Consider the following 12800-nt stretch of genomic DNA (forward strand, 5'->3'; position numbering starts at 1 on the left):
GTCATCATTCCGGTGTCCCTTATGGCAACACATCACATACATTAGCTAGTCCCAATAGTGCACCACATTAATTAAATCCCCCCCCCCCCCCTCACAATGATTGACAGTAAGAACAAACAGCAAGCGACCGCACACTACGGCACCATGGCAGGCAGACATCGCCCAGGCAGGCAATAGCCACGCCCAGAAGGACTTGATTGACATGGAGGAAGGGCGAGCAAAGAGCAGAGCAGGTCACTGATTGGCTGAGTAGGGAAGGACGTGTGATTGGTCAGGGAAGGGACAGAAAGCTTCCCCGTGATTGGGGGTAAGGAAGGTGAAGGAGCGACACACTTATTGGCCACCGACCGATGACACCATGGCCAATCAGTGCGGCAGGTGCAAAACCACTACCTAGAAGTAGGTCGCTGATTGGAGGAGAAGCGCCGGTGACATGAGAAGGCGCGAAAGGGCACAAGGAAACGACGCACTGGTTGGCAGAGGGAGAGAGTTGATGTCAGCCGACAAGCAATAACACAACTGGCTCGCCGGCATTTTAGCCCTTCTCGTTTTGGCTTCCTTCCTGCCCGGACCTCTTCCCTGTTTGCCTTTCGTTCCCGTTTGGACCTCTTCTCTTGCGATCCGGAGATTGCCCTGCTTGTTGGACGTTGGAGAGATGTTGGAGCGCCGACGATCCTCTTGCCCGGCGTTCACGCACGGGACCTCGTGGGCGATTGCGCAGGGGCGCGAGGCTTGCCGACAGCGGCGTACATGGGTCTGACGGAGCGCGAACATTGGAGCCTGGACGGCCAAACGTACCCGACATCCAGACAGATAAGACGCACCACAGAACCCAACACAACGTTTTATTTTATTATCCTTCCCATTGTTTTGTATTTGAAGTCTGTGAGTGGGATCCCAACCTAGGTTTTAGTTCTTCAGGCGCATTTCTTTGTTCTCTGAGTCCTGCAATAAAGCCGCATTTACTTTTTGTACATCAAATCCGTTTTTGGTTTGATTTATTGATTTTCAGGTTGAAGATGCCTGCGGCCGTGAAGGTAAGCGGCATTCTCCCCCAACCCCCCCCCCCCTCCCCCTGCTCATGTATGATCCACCATTGAATTGGAAACGCCTCATTAAGCTCGATTCCATCCATGGACGCTCTGTCTTTATAGAGTCGTCCACAGGACAGTATTTTATACTGATCCAGTATTTCACTTTCCTTATTGTAACCAGTAGATCCTCCTGGTCCAATTTCCTATGGGATTTGTCCGATTGGTTTTCTATGGGATTTTCGACCTGGGTTCGTTATTATACCACGGGACCAGCCCTTTAAAAAAAAAAAAAGAACTAACGAATATAATGTGACTTATTGCAATCAATTGAAATCTAGCCCAAGCTTGATGCTTCATTTCTTTTGCTCCTCGTTTAGCAAACAATCATTTCTCTATGGATTCAATGGAAAGACAGTATTCAGCTATTTTGCGTGTCCAGGAGTTTTTTTAAAGATTGTAATGGCGTCGTGTAAGTTTTGTGTTCCTTTTGTTTTGTTTTGTTCTGTTTCAAAGTATTGTGTTAAAGATGTATAATATTATCTTCCCTTCATGTTTGGCTAGATGTTTGAATCGATCAATTCTGATTCTGATGTACCGTACTCTGTTACATTGCGTCGGTGTTGCCTAACCAGTTCATTGGCAAGGGTTATACTATGTGGTTTGCCATTGCCTTCCCTGCAGTTGTTAGGGCAGGAATTTGTGATGTGTTCATGGTGCTCTTCATGAAGTAATTAATGTCGCAATGCTTCCAGCACAATCCAGGAACACGAAACATAATTTAATGTGAAAACCAGTATGCTTTTTATGCCTCCACCGACAAAGTCGCCAGATGCATTGTTTTCGGGTTGTCCGTCCGTCTGTCTGTCCGTCTGTCCGGGCTAAACCTCGTTTTTCTCAGCAACCATATGCCGATTGACATGAAACTTTCAGGGTAGGAGTGACACCCATGCAGAATGTTTTCATGATAATTGTGATGCCATAGGTCACGTGGTATGGCAGCCATCTTGGATTAAATGCAAATAATTAAAAATATATTTCTCGGAAACCGCTGAATGGAAAAATTAGAAATATGGCACATTGTCAAGTACTCCTAATGGGGAAGAAAAGCATGATAATGATAACATATGTGAAGTGGTATACCAGCTAAAAATATTTTAATCAAATTCCTTATCCTAAAAATCTGAAATCGCATGCACATGATCTATGGCCCATTTGTATTGAAATATTAAATTTATGACATCATAGGTCACATGGTTTGGCAGCCATATTGGATTTAACCTAAAACCTTAAAAACATCTTCTCCCAAACCACCAAATCGATTAACTCGAAACTTTTACATGTGTCATTGATTAGGCATGGCGACTAAAAGATGATCACAAAAACATCATTGGTCACATGATGTGGCAGCCATGTTGGATTGAAGGAAAATATTAAATAATTATATCTCTGAAACCACTTACCCTATTGATGCGATATTTTGCAAATATCATCTAACAGCACTGTTGCATATAGTTTGAAAATGATGATGTCATAGGTCACGTGGTTTGGCAGCCAACTTGGATAGAAAAACAAACCTTATCCGATCAACATGAAACCTCACAAACGTGATCCCCTACCCACACATATGCAGAGTGTGCATTTTTAAGGTCATATGTATGTGGTGTGGCAGCCACATTAGCTTGAAAACCTATATTTTAAAAAATCCCTTCCCCAAAACCGCCTCACCAATCGATGTGAAACCTGTCCTTTCTGATGAAAATGTGATACTTGAAAACAGCTGAAGGGAATTAGATCAAATTTGTTTATTTTTAGGACAATGAACGAGGGCATCTACCTGTCGTGGGACTTTGCAGAGGCATATTGGCAAAACCGTCGCATTGTTATCGTTTAGTATAAAAAAATTGTGCTTTTTATTATTTTTTTAAAAACAGTAAACCTTTTATATATTCAGCCAAAAGTAAGGATTTTCAAGCCAATCAGCACTGCCAGAGTACTTCTGCACCATTATGATCATTCACGGTTGGGCTATCTGGCAGCCTGTCCATGTACTTTTGACTATCGGCATATAGTTCTGCACCGGTACGACCATCTGTGATAGGTCAGTGAGATTAGCTTTCATTCACTCGACCATTGACAAATCCCAGGACATTAGCTATGAAATGGGTTGATATTAGTTTTTTATTTAAAAAAAAAAATGTTTGGAAATCTTGCATCAGTACGAATGTGAACATTCCGCTCTGATTGGCTTCGAGCGCTGATGCTCCCACTCGATCACTCTCTTCCCTTTTCACTCCTACTCTTTATAATGCCACTCAATTTCTCACTTTTTATAGGCCCTGTATCTTACAAGCATGGGTTGTGGCTTCTTCTCTTCTCAAAAAAAGGTTCCCACAGATGATAATTGTTATTATTATCCTTACACAGGGCTTTCATGAGCTCTCTCTTTCTTTCTTTCTTTCTTTCTGTCTCTCTCTCTCTCTCTCTCTCTCTCTATCTCTCTCTCTCTCTCTCTCTCTCTCTCTCTCTCTCTCTCTCTCTCTCTCTATCTCTCTCTCTCTCTCTCTCTCTCTCTCTCTCTCTCTCTCTCTCTCTCTATATATATATATATATATATATACGTATATATATATATATATACGTATATATATATATATATACGTATATATATATATACGTATATATATATATATATATATATATATATATATATATATATATATATATATATATATATATATATATATATATATATATATACTGATATATATATATATATATATATATATATATATATATATATATATATATATATACTGATATACTGATATATATATATATATGTATATATATATATATATATATATATATATATATACTGATATATACTGATATATATATATATATATATATATATATATATATATATATATATATATACTGATATATATATATATATATATATATATATATATATATATATATATATATATATATATATATATATCTTTCTATTTTGTAGCGAACTGTAGAACTGTCTCTAATCCTTCACCATCTCTTTTAGAGCAGCAATGTCCATTCTTATATCACGTGACCTGCACTACCCCCGCTCCTCCCACAACACCACCATTGACATTTATTAAGAGGAATGACCTTTAACCTGCAATAGTGCTATACCAAACCAGATAATATTTACTATTTCTACGACAAGTCTACACATCCCAGTTATTCTCAACCCAATGCACCACGCGTTAATCATTTTGCATTGTGGTTGTCAATATACATTTATTGGGCCAATCAGAAATGTTAGGGTGTCTCAGAATCCTTTGATTTACTCATCCGGCTTCCTTCTATCAATACACATTAAAAAAGAGCACTTGACACAAAAATCAATTGCAAGCTAATCCGTTTCCTGTACATTGCTTTCAAAATATTATTATCTATCACTGCTGCAAATAAAAAAACGTCACATGTTTAATTACATGTTTCTATGTATGTCTGGCATGGCTCGTCAAATAGAGTAAAAAAAAAACATTCACAAGGCACCTTCATGTTTTTGCTGAATGTTTTTGCTCTTCCTCTGTGAATGAACTCCTTTTATTAGTGGCACAATCACATTATGTTCCATGATCTTTACGTCCCTTGATGACGTCACAGTGTAATGTGGGTGACAAAAGAACTAGGAGGTCACAATAAAAATAGGGCTTTTTCTCCTTTTGACAAAGTTTTGTGGGGAGCGTTGATTTTTTTGTGTATATCGGACAAAACAATATGGATTAGGATACAGATTTGGAGATGAAGGGATTAAAATGTGGAGACAGAGGCTCATGATGCTCTAGCCCAGATCAGACCAACTAGTATCCACAAATGTATTTCTGGTATCCAAAAAATCCTTTGGTATCCACAAATGTATTTCTTTGGTTTGCAGTGGAACAAAACAAAAAAAGCTGAAAGAAAATACTAAATCTTAGCTCATTCCACACAGAAATCCTAAAATGGCCCGGACAATATTATTGGCACCTTTTAGAAGTTGTTACAAATAATTATATTTCAAGCAGGTGATTCGCCTTTATTTTGGAATTGAACTCACCTATGGTGAGTTACAGGTGTATGCAATATAAAAATCTCTCATTCAACCAGTTTGGATAGAGAAAAGGAGTCATTCTACTGTTTTGTGTCACTGTATGTACCGCATTGACACGGAGAAAAGAAAGAAAACCAGAGAATTGTGCGAGAAGGTCAGAGACAACATTGCAGCAAAGCACGGACAATCTCTAGGCTACAAGTCTATCTCCAGAGACCTTGATGTTCCTGTGTCAACTGTACACAATATTATCAGGAGGTTTAAGGCCCATGGCACTGTAGCCAACCTTGCTGGATGTGGCCGCAAGAGAAAACTTTATCGAGGATTGCAGCGAAGGTTTGTTTGAATGGTGGAGAAAGCACCTCAATCAACTGCCAAACAGATTCAAGCTCACATTCAGACACAAGTTACGACAGTTTCAAATCGCACCATCTGTCACCAACTCAATGTAAGGGGGTTCTATGGTAGGAGAGCCAGGAGGACCACACTGCTGAGAGAGAGAAATAACTGGAGTTTTCCAAAATACACCTGAACAAGTCAAAATCCTTCTGGGAGAATGTCCGGTAGACAGATGAGACCAAATAAGTGCTATTTTCGTAAAGCACATCATCTCTATGTTTGGAGAAAACAAAATTAAGCCTTCAAAGAAAAGAACACCTTCCCTACAGTTAAACATGGAGGAGGTTCAGTGATGTTTTGGGGTTGCTGTGCTGCCTCTGACACTGGGTGCCTTGAATGTGTCCATGGAATTATGAAATCAGGAGATTACCAAGGCATTTTGGAGCGCAATGTTCAACCCTGTATCACAAAGCTGCATCTCTGTCGAAGGTCATGGGTCTTGCAGCAGGACAATGACCCCAAACACACTTCAAAAAGCACCCAGGAATGCTTCAAGACAAAACACTGGACTTCTGAAGAAGCCAGCAATGAGTCCAGATCTACATCCCATTGAACACCTGTGGAAAGATCTGAAAACAGCAGCTGGGAGAAGGCACCTTTCAAATCTGGGAGAACTGGAGCAGTTTGCACAAGAAGAGTGGGCCAAACTGCCAGTAGAGAGTTGTAGGAAGCTCATTCAAGGCTATCGGAAGCACTTGACTGCAGTTATTTTGTCCAAAGTCTGTGATACCAAATATTAAGATGAGGGTGTCAATAACTTTGTCAATACTATTTCTTTTTATTTTCTGATTTAAAAAGATATATTAAGTTCTGAATCGAAACGAAGGTTCTGTAATATTAAAAGTGAAATAAATAATTGTGGAGACCAAATACTTTTGTCAATTTCAACTTATTTTTAGAGAAAATTGTGAGCTATTTGAAAAATGTGCAAGGGTGCCAATATTTTTTAGCCACGACTGTGTGTGTATATATTATATGTATATATATACATATACATATATATATATATATATATATATATATATACATACTCAGTGACCGGGGATGTAAGCATACCCCACTCGTATATGTAATACGAGTGGGGTATGCTTACACATTGTAAGCAATAACAAACAATAACAAAGTGCTTCGTATGTCGATACATAATAAATAGAAGCTTTATGATTATAGGCAAGCATCACCGACTTCCTGCTAGATATCAATTGAGGTTGTTGTTTTTTGGTTTTTTTACCGATGTTTTTAAGCTTTTTACATAAATTTTAATTGAGGTTTTTATTTCACATTTTACAGTTACAAAAATTAAACTTTACAAAAGCTAGATATCGATTGAGGTTTTTTTTTTTTTAATGGACGCTTTTACGGTTTTTAACGTAAACTTTCATTTACGGACGCTTTCCAACGGTTCTGTGATTTTTCCCGATGTCTTCGATACCTGTCGGCATGTGAAATTTCAGCTTTCTACGTCACCCGGAAGGTACCGAACATTAATGTCAGTGAGTCAGTGAGTGGTTAGAATGAGCTTTATATATTAGATATGGTGAAAATTGCACATCATCCGCCATTACATATCATCTTCCGTTATCTTTACCTCTGACACCGAAGGTGAATGAAGGTTGTTTTCACCACTGTCTGTTTGTTACTTGCAAAATAGATTTCCCCAGATGGTAGAGTTGGTGATATGGAAGAAGCCTATTGATTTTGAGGTCAAAGGTCATCTTGAGGCTGAATTTCTATAAAAAAAAAAATCATCAGATTGACTTGAAAGTTGAAAACATTTGCATATGGAGTCACTAAATTGGGAAGCCAACTATTTGGGGTCAAGAGGTCAAAGGTCAATTCAAGGTCAAACTTCTAAATCATCAATTTTCATCTGAAAAATCATTACTTTTCATCCTGTTAACTTGGTAATTAAACAGCAATTACATAGTGCATCACTGAATTGGGAAAGAAAGTATTTTGAGGTCAAAACGTCAAAGGTCAAGTCGAGGTCAAACTTATAAAATCATCAATTTTCATCTGAAAAATCATCAATTTTCATCCAATTGACTTGAAATGTAAACAGCAATTGCATAGTGCCTCATTGAATTGGGAAACCATCTATTTTTAAGGTCAAAAGGTCAAACACCAACTCAAAGTCTAACTTCTAAAATCCTCAATTTGTATCTGAAAAATCATCACTTTTCATCCTATAAACCTTAACATTAAACAGCAATTACTTAGTGCATAACTGAATTGGAAAACCAGCTATTTTTGAGGTCAAAAGGTCATAGGTCAACTCAAGGTCAAACTTCTAATATCACCTTTTCATTTGAAAAAATAATCAATTTTAATTTGATTGACCCGAGATATGATTTAGATCGTCAATTTTAATCTTGATGAAATGGACGATTTAATTTATCCATGGCAAACTTTGATTTTTGGGGAGCGGTGGATCCTACAAGTATCGTGCTCTGCATGATGTCTTTCTTGTTTGTTTGTCTGTATATTTGTTTGTTTGTGAACAGGATATTTCAAAAATCTGTGGACGGATTCTAACGAAATTTAGTGGAGAGGTTGAGTATGTGACGAGGATGAAATGATTCGATTTTGGTGAAGATCCGGATCTGAATCCAGATCAGAGAATTTTTAAGTGATGCTTCACCACTGATGGGGAAAAAAACAATACATATGATATCTCAAAAAGTTATGGATGGATTCAGACGAAACTTGGTGTACAGGTTGGGTGTGTGTGACAAGGACGAATCAATCGGAATTTGGTGTAAGATCCAGATCCGATTTACGCAATCAGATCCGTCTGCCAGCATTCGTTGGTGAACGTTAAAGATCCCATGGTGCCCTTCGTGAAGACCAGGCGAGCTATCGCCGGCACCATGAACAAATTACAAATTCCTGCCCTAAACCAGCAGAGTGGACTATCAGTGGCACAGCCCCACATTCAGGCAATGTTGCTACCGGGCAGCCTTGTGCTGCACACGAATGAATAATAATATAATGGAACCTTGGCAAAATTGGGGTATGGACTATGACATGTTGTGAACAATAAAATTTCTTCAAAAAATGACAAAATTATAAAGTGCATCTTGGGATGCACTTTAAATTTGCCCACTGCAGGTGGGCCGATAAGGGCCCTGTCGTTGCAATAATAGTTCGTTTCTGGTTATCTCAAAATGGGCATCTTGTGCTATTATATAGATATATGTAAGTGTATATTACACACGATATTATAGGTCTGCAGTGTATGCTGCAAAAAACACACAAGTGGCACGAATTCCAAAAATAGTTTTCTACCAAACCGGAGGCAAACTGTAGTACAAGAAACCATAAATCAGATTCAGAATGACCATTCCCAGCAGGTGTAATTGTGCATTTCATACTAGGTCCGTTATTTTTGTGTACTTGTGAGGCCTACAGGAGGCGGTGACATTGGAATGTTGGTGTAAAATCGTTTTATTTGGAAGTGTAATGATGTGATGACAGTTTTTACCTTCTTCATTGCAGGTATTTTCTCCGTTCTCAGCTTGTCCTCTGAAAGCATGTCCTTTTCGGCACAGCTCCCGAAGGTCTCCTATGTAAAAGCCATCGACGTGTGGCTCATCATGTGCCTGGTCTTCACCTTCGCCTCACTTGTGGAGTACGCGGTCGTGCAGGTCAGTAACCCAGAAAGCGTGATTGTTGTGAATACACTGAGTTCTAAAATATCAGACCCCTAAAATGGGAGGATCATTAGGATTTGCTTGCCTAACCCTAACCTAACCCTAACCTAATTTGCCTAACCGTAACCCTAACCCTAACCTAATTTGCCTAACCCTAACCCTAACCCTAACCTAATTTGCCTAACCGTAACCCTAACCTAATTTGCCTAACCCCAACCCTAACGCGAACCCTAACCTAATTTGCCTAACCCTAACCCTAACCGTAACCCTAACCTAATTTGCCTAACCCCAACCCTAACCCCAACCCTAACCCTAACAACTCGGAGTAAAGGAGCGCTGCTCATATCTCTTTCGCACAAGTAATCGATGCCATTTTTTGATTATCGGTGCCCGCGCCACCACTCGCTTACTTGAGTAACTACCACTTCCGAAGAACGCTTTGGCCACTAAAGATTGCCGATGCCACTCAAGGTGAAGCAACTGCACGAATGTCAGCAGAGACCCATGTTTTTACTGCTCAGCTGCTTCCGTCAGGGTCCAGCGGTTCTCTCATAGCACGCTCCGTCGCCTTGGATATTATGCCTTGACACAAAAAACAAGGCCACTGCCGAGTTGGGAGGAATATCGTCCCATGCGGTTCTGAAATTCCGTGAAGGCAGCAGGACTCATCTCTATTGTTCCTGCCATTTGAAACGCGGCCGCCTGCAGCTGAGTTTGGTCACCATTGGAAGTCATTGACAACAGTCTGACTCTGGGAGATTATTATCCTTCTTTTGACTTGTTGTGCTTGAAATTTTTAAGAGAGGATGAGATGGAACATAGACATTTAAAAGACTTCCATAATTCCAACCTGTCCTCGGCTAAACGGGGTCGTGTCTGCCAAAGTCTTATTTATCTAAACTGTCATTGCCATGATTTCCTTGGTCCAAAAAAGAAATATCATGAAAGTGGCCAAATGCAAACTTCACCTTTGGCTGACATGACCTATTCTGAACATATTTCTTTAGTGTCACATTTCATCTCAGGAGTGATATTCTGGAACGATTAATCATGCGCATGAAACGCAGTCGTTTTCCTCGGAGAGCCACAAACTCAAATCTTTATTTAATTTTGGTGTGAGTTCACATCAGTTGAAATTCACCAATTATAAAAAGTTTTAATTTATTGTTCTATAATAATTATTGCACACCGCTCCTTTCCTATTCCATCTCCAGGTGCTGCATGACGTCATTGCCGGGCAGCGAAGGGGGCCCGGTGATGACGCGCGCTGAAAGGAAGTACCCAGTTTTCACTCCGGTTTCTTGTTTTCTTGTTTGTTCGGGCGATATCTCAGCCATCCTTTGAGCTAGAAGCTGAAATTTCACACAATAGTGAGCAAGTACTTTGGCAAAAACAGTATTTTTTGTTTTTTGATTAATCAATAAATAGATTAATTACTTAATTATTATCGATTTATTAAGTACAGTACTTATTTATTTCCTTTCTCATCTGGGCAATATCTCAGGCACCTTTTGAGCTTGGAAGCTGATATATTAAAAAATATTTATTTATTTGGCATGGCGGTGGTGTACTTTGAATGTATCTGCACTTGTACTGAATCGGTTTAATACCGATTTTTGTTTTTAATTGGGGACTTTCGAAATGACGTAGAAGGCTAACAAGGCCTTTCACGCATGTGGCGCAGTTTGTGTGTTTTAGTAACTAACATCAACGAACTGGGGCACTTTTAACCTGCCCTTGCTACTGCACAATTCCGCAAGTGAAATTAGTATTTTAAACATAATTTTAAGCATTTAACCGAAATAGTGGAGATTTCAAAATGGTCAGCCACAATTGTTGTGTTCCTGGATGCAAATCGAACTTATGGAACGATGTAAAATACGAGAAATATGCGTGGACGAGAGGGGTCTGGTTCTTACCATTTTATGTACAAGCGAGCAGTGACAGACACGCACACAGACAAACACACACACACACACACACACACACACACACACACACACACTTCTCCTAATAGTAATTATCATTATAAAAGTTGATATTTAGACATCCTGTGCATTCAGAAGCTCTAGATGTGTCCTTTCCATTGGTATTTAGAAGCACCCAATCCTGATACGGCATCTGCCTCCTACTCTTTCGTTGTGCAGAGGCACACCCCAACCCCAGCTTTCTCTCAGGTGCTTTTCCAAGAATTTTCGGCTTATTTTAGAAGATTGTTGAACCATTTTAGGTGGAAGTGGGTGGGTGATGCTTGAAGTACAGGGCGAGTGGATGGATACATTGGAGGAACATGGGATGAAAATGAGCATGGAGAAGATGGAGGTGATGTGGGTTGGGCAGCAGAGAAAAGAAATGAATATCAGGTTAGACGGGAAGGAGATCAGACAAGGAAATTGGTTTGAGTATCTGGGGGGGAGAGTGACCGGGGATGGTAAGTCAGAGGCAGAGGTGCGGAAGAGGATTCAGGTGTGTGCGAATGCGTGAAAGGTGGAAGGAGTAATGGCAGACATAAATATATCAAGGAGATTGAAAGGGAAGGTTTTGATGTCGTGTGTAACGCCGGCCTACCTTTACGGTCCGGACAAGGTGGCACCAACAGAGACACCAACAGAGGCTGCAGGTTTGCAAGAACAACTGGGTCAGGAAGATTGTGGGGGTGAAAAGGGTGGATAGAAGGAGGATGGATGAACTGCATGAGGAGATTGGTGTGCAGATGAGCTTGATGGGGAGATTGGTGGAATGCCGGCTGAGATTGGCTGGACATTTGGTGAGGATGGGGGGAAGAGAGAATTGATAGGTTGAGGGAGCAAGGTAGGAGGAAAAGAGGTAGACCGTAGTTTAGATGCGAGGATTGTGTGAAGCGGGCTATCAGTAAGGTCGGGTTGGTTGGAGAGTGGAGAGATTCGGCTGAGGACATTGGGGAGTGCAGGAGTATTGTGGTCAAGGCAGAGCAGGAGCTTGGCACCGTTGAGCATCAGCATCACCCCTTATAAAGGGAAGAGGAAGAAACCAACATTTAGGTAAGAATCCTTATTGAACACGCATGGTAGCAAACACATGTGACGAAGACCACTATCTCTAGGTTTCTGCACGCGCCAAGCATTCTGGGGTGGATTGCATCATTTCGGAAGTCCTGTATTGGTTTAATACGAATTTGAAACTTTAAAAGCAATATTGATGCCCAGCAGGTAATATAGAAGTACATTTATTGCATTAATTATATTATTTATTCAATAGTAAAAAAATTCCCCTCCTCCTCCCCCATTGTCCTTTAATTCCTCAGAGTTTACATGGGTCCAAATTACCTTTTTCTCCCCTATTATTCATTATTCCAAGTCATTTTATTCACCTCTTCATTGTTCCAAGTGTTCATCATTTCCGAGGATGATTGGAATTTGGCCTGAGGTTTTGTTTTTGAAATGTACATAAGCATGATTATGTCTTTTTTGGGAAATTTATCTTTGTATCATTGGTATTCTGTACCCACAATCACGCGTTTCCTGATTTAAGGGTGTAGTACTGGTGAAAAATTGAGAAAACTACATAGGTACCTTTGAGAGGCCTTTACACAAAAACAAAGTCAAGTTAATATCTAATTTTCAGTTTTTTCTTGAAAGATATCATCTTGGCTTT

General features: G+C 39.8%; 1 protein-coding gene across 1 annotated transcript in view; it reads left to right on the forward strand.

Moving 5' to 3' along the window:
- Positions 1 to 12800, forward strand: part of LOC137426023 (glycine receptor subunit beta) — a 253604-nt gene that overhangs the window by 199452 nt on the left and 41352 nt on the right. The window contains exon 9 of the mRNA XM_068114744.2: positions 9013 to 9161. Coding sequence (XP_067970845.2) covers positions 9013 to 9161 — 149 coding nt within the window. The remainder of the gene's footprint in view (positions 1 to 9012; positions 9162 to 12800) is intronic.

This window comes from Myxine glutinosa, chromosome 4 (assembly GCF_964187855.1).
Source record: "Myxine glutinosa chromosome 4, kmMyxGlut1.1, whole genome shotgun sequence".
Classification (NCBI taxonomy): Eukaryota; Metazoa; Chordata; class Myxini; order Myxiniformes; family Myxinidae; genus Myxine; species Myxine glutinosa.